Below are 12,544 nucleotides of genomic sequence, written 5' to 3'. Positions count from 1 at the left end.
CCAAAATGTTCAGACAGGTAAATCATGATTCAGAATCTTTCTGAACATCATAGTCCAGAGTTTCTTTAGCTGTTATGAGTCAAAGTTAATTTTTTTTTTTGTACACTCAAATCTTTCCTGTTAGATTTGAACGTTTTTATTTGGCAATGGGGCTACATATTCTTTACAAAGATCTCCTTTTATCTTAGTGGATTTGTAAGTGCATAAGGAAGAGCCAACATTCTGGGCATGTATTTCATCTGCCTGGCCTCTAAAGGCTGTCTGGAAGAAGACCATAGTCTCCAACACTTACTTGCTTCCTCCTATGAGCATTTTGAATGTTGCCCCAGTCGCTGCTCTTAGTTTCTTTTGAAGTCCTTTTGTTTGCTCTGTGGTTAATTCATCCGTGTCACATTCCTTACAGTTCTCAGAATCTGAAAATCCCAGTTGTCTTAATCTGTTTTGTAATCAGATGAGTATTTGTAAAGATGCCTCATCTTTGAAATTTGTGGTGAAGGCCAGTACTGAAAGTCATTGGCTCTGTCCTTCCTAAGCCCAGTCAGAAGGACTGCTGGAACAGAAAAAATGGAATGTGAGTTTAAAAAGGAAAAACTACCCATGCTGTAGGAGCATGTCACGTTCACCCAGTACTGTTTGTACTTGACCCACACTGAGATTATGGCATGACAGTAACAAGGCATAATATTTCTTTAATGCCTACCTTGCTCTTACATTTCAGTTTGCTGTGTGGGAAGAGGTTTTGATTCACTTCATACAGTGCTGAATTTTGCACCTATTAGAGGGGTGTAGGTATGTAAACTGCAACCTAGATGTAAGACCACTATTGAAATGTAAAGGACTGCTTGTTCCTCAGTTTCTTGTTTCATCCTTGTAGTTTTTACAGTCCTTTCCAATATGATCATGAAAAATTGGTATGAGAGATTAATTAAGGCTTTACATTTACTTTGTAATTCCTTGGGTTTAGTAGTCGCAGCCCTGCCAAACTGGGCAAAAAATTTAGAAAAAATGGAAATCTAAATCCTACCCTACTTTTATGAAGAGAGTGCACTGATGCAAAGCAAGTTAGTCTAGGCAGATGACAGACAAGGGAGCTGTGTGCTAAGCAGATGTCAGCATGTGCTGGGTGTCCAGGGGTCCACAGATTGTTCTCTCTTTGTCTTTAGTATGAAAGAACACAGACTGTGCTCTCCGAGCTGAAGGCCAAGTATGAGGTGGCTGAACAACAAAACCAGTCACTGACTGAAGAGCTCAAACAATGTAAAGAAAACCTGAAGCTGCTACAAGAAAAAGGAAACAATGTAAGTCTGTACCAAATGTGTGGGGAAGTCATGTTATGACACTGGCAATCCTGTTGATTGAGAGAGTATGGAAGAGTCAAATAGAAAAGGAGAGACTTTTAAAAAAACAAAAGCTGTGTACCATATTATGCCAAATTCCATTCTGGTCCTGCTTGTGCAGATTTGCAGATCATTACACTGTTACAATTCCGCATGAAAGTTAAATTTACAGTTGCTTGACAGTTTTAAGTATGTCCTTAGATACCTGCCCTCTTGGAAACGTGGCTTAAATACTAGTGAACCAGAACTAAGTAAAAATTTCTGATTTCAAAGAATGATACAGGGGTAAAAGCTGACAAACCTGTATCCAAATGAACTAAGTAAACCGTTTCAAGCTGCTCTCATTTTATTAGTATTTATTACAATGGTTGTTCCCTCCTTACTCTTGCTTATGCTTCTTAACCATGGTTATTTCTCATGGGCTCATGCTTTAAACAGTACAGTTGAACTGTCCTTTCTATTCACTAATGAAAATAGTGTTTTCTGGTTTTCAGTTTATTTGTGAGGTTGTATCATTAGAACTGAGTTCCCAGCTAGAGGCAACTTTTTATTTTAATGAGATTCTGAAATCTTCCAAACATTAAGGGTGTGGCAGACGCATCATAAGGTGGTCATAGCCTTGGTTTAGGTCCCTTACCCTGAGAGGGCTGGTTTTGTCTTCCTGTGCTGCCTCTGTAGCCAGTGCAGGGTGAGCAGCTCCTGTAATGCACAGTACAAAACAGGAGGATAATGAATGCTCTGTAACAGACTTCAGCAAACTGTTTCTCTGACTACCAAGGAAGTTTTACAGGTCCCATCCTCTAAATCAGCTGACTGCTGGTTGCCTAAAGTTTGTGTGAATATCCTTGCCATAATTAATTCTTGAATATAAACCTTGAACATCGTGGAGCTGTCAAAGATGTAAAGAATTCAAAGCCTTTCTCACTTTTTTCAGCCGTATTTTCAGGAATATGATCTCATAATTCTCTTGAAACCTGATTCTTGTTTAGAGTTGTTCTGCAGTGCTCAGATAATCCTGATTTACTTGACTTACTTAAAGCAGAAGTCAAAAACAACCAGACTAAAACTCCACCCCATTTTAATAGAAGAGATCACACTAAATAAAGAAATGTGAATGTATGATTTTCTGCTCTGTTAAAAACATTAACCGTAGAATCAGAATGATCAGTGGAAAAGGAGAAATAGTAAAGGGTTGAAATATTGTCAAGGAAATTGGAACACCTGATCAAAGTGGGAAAACTAAAAGGAAGTTTTAGGGACAATTAGAGGTGAGTATTTAAATGAAACCAGAAACCACAGCAGTTGCCAAAATCTTCTTGCAAAAGAGGAGTTAATTGTGACAGTTGAAACCCGGAGGTCAGGGTGTGATGAAGAGCATCCTCCATATAAGGGCAAACTCACTGCTCACCAAACATTACTCACAGGCAGTAATGTAAAACATTTCCATCTTGGGGATTGTTTCAAACATCATGGATACTGGGCTGAGTTCCAAGGTCAAATTTTTCAAGTACCATTGCCCCCTTATGCTGGAATCATTATCTGCTACTTCATTTCTGAGGACAGAAAGTGACTTCCCACTGTGGGATTTGTTCCTTTTTGCAGCCCACGTGTGTCTGAGTTTGCATACCCTCATATTCTAATAAAAGATGCACAGTTTTGTTGAAGCACCTAGTTAAATGCTCCTTGACAATAGGGAGATTTATTATACATTGATAAGTTTGTGAGGGGGAAATCTAATAATTTGGAGGTGATCTCATTGAATGTGACGGATATTTATCATTAGTTTCATTTGCCAAGAATGTGTATAACTTACAAAAAAAATCTATTAACTTGTTCAGTGAACCATCAAATCTTAGAAAAGACAATGCTTCTGTACTCCATTTGGGATATCATTTAAATATTAAGTTTTAATATTTAAGTTTCACTTTTACAAAAGATTGCAGTGCTATATTTTTTAAATGCTTAGTGGTGTGGTGTACTACTTGTTTGCATGCTTGTACTCACTGGTTACTTCCTGATGCGCTTTACACAACAGATTTAATGATGTGAATGGTTTGAGAACATCAGCTGCTCTGGTTGATTTAAATCTCTGGCACTTTTTTGAACACTGCTGTGATTATTTCTGCCAACAGGCTTTCTGTGGGAAGGTGGCACTGTGATTCGTGGCACCTGTGACACAAAAATAATCTTGCATGGAAGAGTCTTCAATAGTTACACAATTTTTCTGTTAAGTACTTGCCTTGATTGAAAAAAAAATTAATTGAACAAGACTAGAATACCTTCTAATATTTTTGAACCATATTGGAGGTTCTATGAATAAGTGATTCCTACAAATTCATAACAGGATGAGATTTTACTTACTAATCACAATGTTTTAGAAAAGTTAAGCACAAATTTATCATTTGTTTATTTATCTGACTGAACGAAATCAAGGTAGCTTCAGCACAAACAGATTTAAAAATATTTGGCATGGCTTGACCTTAACCTCTGTGTGTCTTTGTGTGTGCACAAATATATAGAGTAGGATACAGCGAAAGCAGATGTCTTCCAAGGACAGCTTAAAAAGCATTTGGGTCCATTTTTGCTTTTAATTTTACATACCACAGATAGAGGCTGTTCCATCGAGAATGTGCAGTAGCTTCCATGAATAGAACATAGCTGAGAAAAAGTGTGGATGGTTCTGAGGAGGCCATAAGCTGGATGAACCCTGCAGTCTGCCAGCTGCTGGTTTGGCTCAACTGCAGCATTTGATCAATTTTTGGAATTGCATTTGGTCACAAGGCTGCTGACCTGGCAGAGATGCTGAGCTTTGTGGTATCTCTGATAGAAATGTGCTTCTCTGCTTTTTAGTAGCTGGGTGTGGATTGTACAGTCATGTTACAATCTCACGGAAATGTCTGAACTGCTGGGTTTGCCTGTGGACATAGCTGTAATTGATTCACTAATGGAGGAAAAAGATTTTTCCGGAGGCTGGTGATGGAAAATGGAAAAGGCTAACTAGTAAGGAATGAAGAAATAGCTGAAAAATCCAATATTTGTTGTGACTCTGTCTCAAGAAATCCAAATAGGATTTCCTCTTACTTAGAAAAACTAAAACCAACTATAAATAAGATACAGGCAAATCAGTTTTAACATTCATATTGTTTTCAAGTGCTAAATTCCAAGTTGTGACAAGAGGTTTCTTGGAACATTTTCTGCTTACTTCCCTTTATTTTTAAACATCCCTGTTCATTTGAGTAGAATGGTGTACTAACTTTGTATACCAGATTAGATAATGCTGTAATGTATTAGATGTCTTTAATACATTTCAATTAAAACAAAACTTACTGACTTATTTTCCCCTCTCTAAATCATCTTTACCTGATTGATTTATAGCACAAAGTGATTTTTAATATCCCTTCCCTTCTTTAGCCTTCCATATTACAACCCGTCCCAGCCGTATTCATCGGCCTAATCCTGGCTTTCCTGTATTGGTGTTACGGCCCATTGTGGTAGCGAAAGGTACAAGCACTACTGTTCAGTCAATGTATGTTTGTCCCTCTCACCTGTTTGTGCCATTTCTGTATCAAATAGTGCATGGTGAAATGCTCACAGGTATTTCTTTACCTGAAGCAAACCCTTCATTTAATATGCCATTCTGTTGACACTGACAAGCTGAGCAATCCACTAATCATTTAACATCTCTGTGATTTCTTTAATTCTAACAATTAATTTTGTTCTAACTGGTGCTCGAACGTGCCTCTTTAACTCGGTCTCAGTTTGTCTTTAGCAAATGGGCTGCTTTTTGCACCATGCTGCAATGCTAGGGTTTGTAAGAAAACTTAATTACTTCATTAACTGAAAAATGAAGAGTTTGCCTCTAATAATAAAACTCAACAAGCTTTGGTTCCTATCTATGGACTAAGAAATTCCTCTCTGGCTCTAAACACTTTAATTTTTCTCACTATTGCTGATGGAAAGATGGAAAAAAAAGACAAGAAATAGGTGGTTGGTTTGTATTCTGAACTCTCAGCTTGCATTTTCTCTTGTCTCTCAGTGTGTCCTCCTCTTAAAATGCCATTGTTGTCATGCAATGTTGTGACAGTCTGTTAAAAATGGTGTTGTTAGGATCTGCTACAAACTAAGTCACAGATCTGGATTTAAATGGTCAAAAGTTAAAGATGTGCATAAACCTCTGTCTAGCCTTGACTTGGCTTGAGTGATGTTTTAAACATCTCAAGCCTTGGCATGTTCAGTGGCAGATTTCTCCGAGGTGTGTGCAGTAGCAGACCTGGAAATACGGAGCTGCCCAAAGTCCTGCAGACGATCCTCAGTCCCCAAGAGCTGTGGAGCTGCCTGTGCTAGAGGAACGAGCTTTCTGTGGTGCTCCAAGCCAGGACTAGCCTGCAGCAGGGCTCGTGGGTAACTTTGTAGTGATGCCTATCAACAGGTACTCAGGACTTGCAGGAACCACGAGGTAAACTGATTAGTATGAATTAGAGCAAATATGATATTGATTTCTTTTTTCTCTCCACACAGAGACAATGGCCTTGGATGCCTGTGATGGCAGCTTTGGTTGCTGTAACAGCCGTGGTGCTGTACCCAGGCCTAACCAGAGCTTCTCCATGAGAACTGTTGTTGAATCCATACACCGTCCTCCCTTTAGAAGCTGGCAACATTCATATACTGAGGGAAAACAGATTAATTCTCTTCCTTTTTACCTCTTAATACAGCACAGCTCTGCGTGAGAACAGCAGTAGGGTCATTTGCTTTAAATTGTATAAAATGTATCTGTCTATAAAGAGGGAATAAAATTGTGATTCATCATACTGTGAGCAATATTTTTGCTTACAACTTCATGCAAGTTTTAAATTAGTGTGTTGGGATTCTGGATACTATAACGGTGGCCTAAAGCAGGCTTCTTGGTACCAAATTATTTATAATGGCTAGGGTTGTGGACACTGACTTTAGAATCTGATTGCTAGACTTTAAGAGGAAAATACTGATTTGGACATCCAAGCCAAGTAACCTTGCAGATACTTGGGAAACAGATGCAGTGTGCTCAGTGCCTTTCAGTATGATCTATTTTTTTTTAAACTAGTATATCATTTTACTTGCTGTTAGTCACTGAGCTGTTGGGAACAAGACTTAAGAAAACTTCTCTTACCACGCCTTTCGAAGGAAGCATATTTATCTTTCATAAGGATTGCTTTATAAATGGGTTTTGGGAATAAACACAATTCATGTCCAGCCTTAATGAGATAGAGATACTGATGGTGAAGACCAGCCTAAAGTATTTAGTGTGCGCGTGTGCGAGTGTAAGCATGTGTGTTTTGAGTGAACTAAGGTGTTTCTGGGAGCAAGTACCTGGTCATTTGATGGACATAGTACATTGATTCAACTTACATTAACTTTAGTTTGAATGTAATTTATTAAATTTCATATATTTAAAGAGATACGTTCTTTAAAAGTATGAATACCTTCTCACGTATCACATGTATCAGTTTATTTTTTCAGTCATTTGATACTTTCTGACTTGAGCTGGAGAAGCTCTTTAGAATAAGCTTTTGTGGACGTAACTTTATTAAGAGAACTGCTACAGTACGTCTGTGATCAGCTGAGAAAAATCTAGATACATAAAATACTACCAAATTGGAATCATACCTGATCAAGTATTGTCAGGTGAAGATGATTTTAATTTGGTAGTAACATTTTGTGGCTCCTTATCACATGGCTGTAAGTATGATGCAGTGGTCCCCATTACAAAGTTTATTTTCCTTAATTAAGTACTATAACTATTGCTATTTGCTGACTTTTGGTGGGAATCACTGTAGTTAGTACTGAATTAAATGTAGACAGTAGTTGTCTTGTTCAGCTCAACAGTTCTGTCAAAAAAGTTTATTGAAGACTTAATATGTTAAATAATGGTAAAGTAAAATGGCTCTACTACAGGAAACTTCAAGAGGGAGGTAATCTCAGCAATTCAATTGGCTTTAAAGAATGTTATGGCAATCGACAGATAGTTTAAATATTTAAATAGAAATTTAGTATATAATTTACTTTGTGAGGTTTTAAGGGTCATTGTCCTTTAATTAAAGGTTCTATCTCAAGTTACATGGGATTTGCTAATGGGAGGATTATTAGTTGGAGAAAATAGTCCACAAGTGACTTGTAGAAAGTAACTATTGTCATTTAGTTCATTCATTTCATCGTTTTCATCCTTTTCAGTTGCAGGAAGCCACCCAACCACAGAACACTCGTATGCCAGTGGTACTTAGTACCTCTTGTATATAGGTTATTGCAAATATTGTTCTGAAATGCTTAACTTCAGAATTACATTTTTTTAAGTAATTAATTGTTTTAAATCTATTTTGTAAAGATATAAAAATACAATAGAATTTCTGGAGTACAGATTAAACTATTTGCACTAACACACGTGATGTGCATGATTTAATAAAATAACTTTACTCTCCCTATGCATGTTTGAGTTGAATGTCATTTGAAAACAAGAGATTCATGCTAAGTTTCTTTTGCACTAGATATTGCCACAGTTACTAGGCACAATGTCTGCAGCATGTCCAGTAAGAACAAAAGACTTTTTTTACCTTTTATTTCATATTTGTGTTGGTTTTAAGTTTTGGTCTAGCTGGTCCCTCTGTATGATTTTCAGAAGAAAGTGGGGTAGGAGAGAGTCATGGAAGCACATTGCCATGGAGGAGGAGAAGGTGTTCCAAGCTGCAGGGTGGATGTGCCCATGGCAGGGATGGTGAGATGGAGGAGCAGTGCCTGCAGATCCTGGGCAATAGAGGAGAGCCCTGCTGGGGGAAGGGAACCTGATGCTGCCTCCTCACCTTCCAGCCTCTCAAACTCCCTGTTCGTCCCTCTTTCAGCTACTGTTTCCTTTGCAGTGGGTTCCCTTCCCTCCTCCCTGCTGGTAGCTGTGGAGGTGGTAGCAGGAGATGGAGCCTGGTGGGGCTGGGGGTCCCTCCCTGCTGGGGGGGCAGCTGGGGAACCCTGCACCACACCAGTTCTGCCCGGGGCTTAATTTTGCCCTTGTATTAAAGACAAATGTTCTGTTTTCAGAAATCTTTAGGGCATCAGAGAGCTGCAGTTTGAGGCCCAACATGGCCATATTAAAGGGGAAACATTTCTAATTTCATTACGTGCATGTACCCATATTTATACGCACAGGTGCATAGTACACATTGCATGGGGGTTTGTGCTTACAAGTATACCTGTGGTTCCCCAATACAGTGCCTTTTCCAGGGGTTCTTGACATTTGCATGCTCAAAATGATGAGGAATGAGCTAAAATGCACAGTTCACTCTTCTGTTGTGAGAATCCTTTGGAGAAGGGTTGGGTAACTGGGAGGCTGCTGTTCTTCAGTGCTTTTATACTAAAACACCAAGTGGAGTTATTTTGTAAGGACTCCTTGCACAAATCTTTCTGGGTTTTATTGCTTTTTTTTTAATGGTAAATATGTGTGCTCTTTTGCATTCATGTTTAGGTTCTTTCTCTTGTCAGACTTCATTAGCTAAGCCTTGGAGTTACTACATCAAGCAGCTTTTCACATGTGTGAGATGCTCCACTTGTAAAACAAGTGCTCTGAGCTTGCACTGAAGTTTGAGGTTTGAAAAAGGTTCCTCATAGTAGCAAAGTTGGTCAGAGAGTAGTTTTATCAATTGCTAGTTCAATTTGGAAGATTTAGTATAAACCTTAGCATATCTGAACACTTTTTCAGATTTGTCCTGATGTCTTGAGTGCGGCATCTTCTTTAAATTCTAAAAGAATTTACATATGTGAGGACTACAATAGCAGGCCTTTTATTTAAAAACATAAATATGTGAAAAATACAGTGTGATTTTCCTGTTCCTTATAGCTGAATTAAATGCGTTCTTCCAGAGTCTTTGCCTCATCCTTTTTGCAGAATGTCTGGATTTTTTGGTGCTAAATGGAGAATTATGAGCCTGCACAATATATTGCAAAAGTTCTCATAAAACAGTGAGAATTAGTATCAGATGACTGATAGCTGAAGCAAAGGTAATCAATCACCTGTGCATGTATTTTTGGGGTATATCCCTAAGTTATTTTTCTAACCAAGTCTTCTGAAGTATGTTACTTGTTCCAGTTTTCTGTGTGCTTTATGTAAGATTTTGAATGTCTCCTGCCTTAATCCATAGGGTTCTGCCACTTGCAAGAATCATTTCTTCAGCTTGAATCTTTTTTCCGTGACAAATCCACTGCCAAATTCATTCCACCAGCAGCATCTGAGTGCTTTAAAACACCAGGTCACCACTATGGCTTTTGGGAAGCCACTGTCCTTTGCACTGGCTCTGCGAGTGGGGCTGGCCAGGTTTCACCAGGGGCCTTTTTCTCCCCTCTGGCTGTTCATCCATCATTAGTGTTTCGTTAGCAACTGTCTCAAAATTTTGAGTCTCCATTAATAATAGGAACTGATCATATAACAGAATTAGAAGCCATATTCTTTCCTTCTCTCTTGCATATACCTCTGGGTCTGTTTGAAGGGATGATTGCTTCCTGCAAACAGCTGCATTGAATTCCCCACATCCAGCTGATTTGCTCATCCCAGTCCCTCTTTGCACATGCTTATGAATACAGAATTCCTCTTTTTTCTCTGGTGGGGAATTGGGCTGCAGTATAGGGGATTCTTTTCTGGCTTTCCTGGGTTTTTACTGTGTACCAAGTTGTTGAAAGTGAGCAGAGGTTTGTCCAACAGAGCCAAGTTCTTCTGCCTGGAAGAGAGGGGCTGCAGCCATTCTTGCTTAAACCAGTGTCTGACTCCCAGCAGTGGAAGGTAAATCAGCAATTGAAACACAGGTTTTGATGGGAAGGGACATTACAGGCTCAAGTTCCCATTTGTAAAGGTAAGGGGACTCATCACTAATCTGGATATCACAGTCATAAAACTTCTGTGTGATTTCAGCAACAGGAGAATGTCAAGAAGTTCAGCATTTGTTAGAAAAAATATTTCTTGCTTTAAGAACTTCAGATAAAATATCTGTCACCTCTGTAGGTAATATACATGAGCAACTCCTGTTCCCTCAAAAAAAAACCCCAAACCAATCCCCAACCCTGTGTCCGAGTTCATCTTATTTTGGCTTCCAAAAATTGAACTCCAGTACATCTCTCATGGAGATTGTTCTGCTGCAAATGTTGTTGTGATCCAGGGATTTGACATAGCATGATCATACCTTCCAATCCTACTTTATATGAATGGATTGAATTTTTCTTCATCCCTCTCGTTTTTGTTGTCAGCTTTTTAAACAATTTTTAATTTTCCTAATGTTCTCTTTTGAAGAGTAGATGCCAGAATAGAATATGTCCTTACAGTTATTACATTACATTCATATGATCTTAGGATCATATGAATAGACAACAAGCTTTATATCCTGCTCTGGTATTCTTGTTTGATTATCTATTTTAGGGGGATTCACTGACTTCTAGCTTCTAGATTTTAACTTTGTCAATCAAATCACTGTACTCCTCACATCACCCCAGTATGAGGTGCACCCTGTGGTATCTGAATTTGCAATATTGTTTGGTAAAAACCACTGTAGGCGGCAGGTCCAAGCAGCAGCCTGGTCCCATGACTGTTCAGCACAGCACTGAAGGGGTTTTTTCTCTTCAGGTTTTATAGGGATGATCCTGAAGCTTTATTCTAGACTATTGATCACACACTTTTGAACAGTAGTGAGAGAAAAACTGATCCCTAAAGCACAATAGGGAAAATATTCATAGAATAATTCTTTCACTTAGTTTTTACAAACTGACAGCTGTTCTGTAACCTGCATTATTAGTTAACAGTGATAGTTGAGTAACCATCACTTTTATTGGAATGTCATGATTTAGGGAAGTCTTGGTTTAATAACACTAATAGAACCCATTTTTAAGAAACTTTGAAAAGGGGAATTTTATTTTCTAAATACTTTGACGGTACTAATTATTCTACATTCTTGAATTTTTTGCTGACCGCTTCCCATAGATTGTTCTATGATTTGCTTGCATCTTAGAGTGGAGCAAAGCCAGTCCTTTCTGAGGATCAGACATTTCACTCTCTTCCCTCAGCCCTATCATGTTGTTTGCACATTACTGCCACTTCCCTCTCCAAGCATTTCAAATTGGAGGTTGTTCACTTGACTGGATTTCTCAGTGTGCTCAGTGAGCATCATTCCCAGAGCTGGTTGTGTCTCAGCACCGAGGGATGTGGATGTGTGTCCGTGCTGTTCTGGGATTGCGCTTGCATGTGGTGGACCAGGACGTGGTCACTGGTGTTTAGCAGCCATGAGAGAGAGTGGGGATGTAATTGAGATTCTTGGGTAAGTGGTTCTCAGCTGTGGGAATGGAGATGTTGGCAGGGAGAGGTAATTTCTGTGTTATGTCAGGTGTGATATTGAAAATGCTGATGTGCTGCCAAAGTGTGTCATCCCTTCATCATTCTGATGAACAATCCAAAGCCTGGGTTAAACTAAAAGCAATGTTTTATTACCTGATCATATTAGTCAGTAAATTGAGACAAAGGACTGAAGTAATCAATTCATTCTGTTCTACTGGAATAAAATGTAACCAAAAGCTTACCTGTATTTATTTCAGTACCCATTGTTGGGACATGGATATTTTTTTTTTTTTTTTTTTTTTAGAAACACCCTGCACACACTATGGTAAAGTATTGCCTTCAGTATGGAATGAATTTGCTATTTTAATCTTTTCATGCTAGATCATTTATGAAGTTTATATTCTATTTATATTTCTTGTAAGGAGTTCTTGCTCTGGAAAATAATTTTATTGGGTATGTCATCAGTTTTGATGTGACAAAACTACTTCTTGTCTTGAATACAGTGGCTCATACTTTAAAAATGTTCCAAATATGCAATATGTCTTTTGGGATGAATAAATGGTAAAAATTATGAGAATAAATTTACATCACAACAGAAAGCTGATTTGTATTGTACATAGTCTTTCCTTCAGCCTAACTCCAAATTTCAACACTCCACAACTTCTGAACCTGCTACACTCTTTACTACGATAGAAGACAAGTTACTAATTAATGAATTGATTAAACTGATTTCAAAGTTGGAATCCATTTACCTGCTTACTTGTACCAATGGGATTAGCAGCCACATGACCTTCCCTCCTCTGTGTGACGTGGTAAAGCTGGGCTCCAACAGGTCTGAACCCAGGGAGAGAAGGGCTGGAGCACGGGGTAGGAA

General features: G+C 38.5%; 1 protein-coding gene across 23 annotated transcripts in view; it reads left to right on the top strand.

The window, feature by feature from the left end:
- The window catches only part of LOC117002548 (sarcolemma associated protein), a 92,415-nt gene that overhangs the window by 68,274 nt on the left and 11,597 nt on the right, over nt 1–12,544 (top strand). For 12 of the 23 annotated variants that reach the window (XM_033071800.2, XM_033071793.2, XM_033071797.2 and 9 more), the window contains 2 exons: nt 1,164–1,298; nt 5,856–7,792. In XM_033071800.2, the coding sequence (XP_032927691.1) occupies nt 1,164–1,298; nt 5,856–5,945 (225 nt within the window). In that variant the 3' untranslated portion in view covers nt 5,946–7,792. Of the gene's footprint in view, nt 1–1,163; nt 1,299–4,748; nt 4,839–5,855; nt 7,793–12,544 lie in introns of those variants that run through there. The other 11 variants (XM_033071802.2, XM_033071795.2, XM_033071798.2 and 8 more) reach the window with 2 other exon arrangements.

This window comes from Catharus ustulatus, chromosome 13, assembly GCF_009819885.2.
Source record: "Catharus ustulatus isolate bCatUst1 chromosome 13, bCatUst1.pri.v2, whole genome shotgun sequence".
Classification (NCBI taxonomy): domain Eukaryota; kingdom Metazoa; phylum Chordata; class Aves; order Passeriformes; family Turdidae; genus Catharus; species Catharus ustulatus.
Note: the sequence above shows the minus strand (reverse complement) of the source record. Positions and strands in the feature narration are given on the sequence as shown.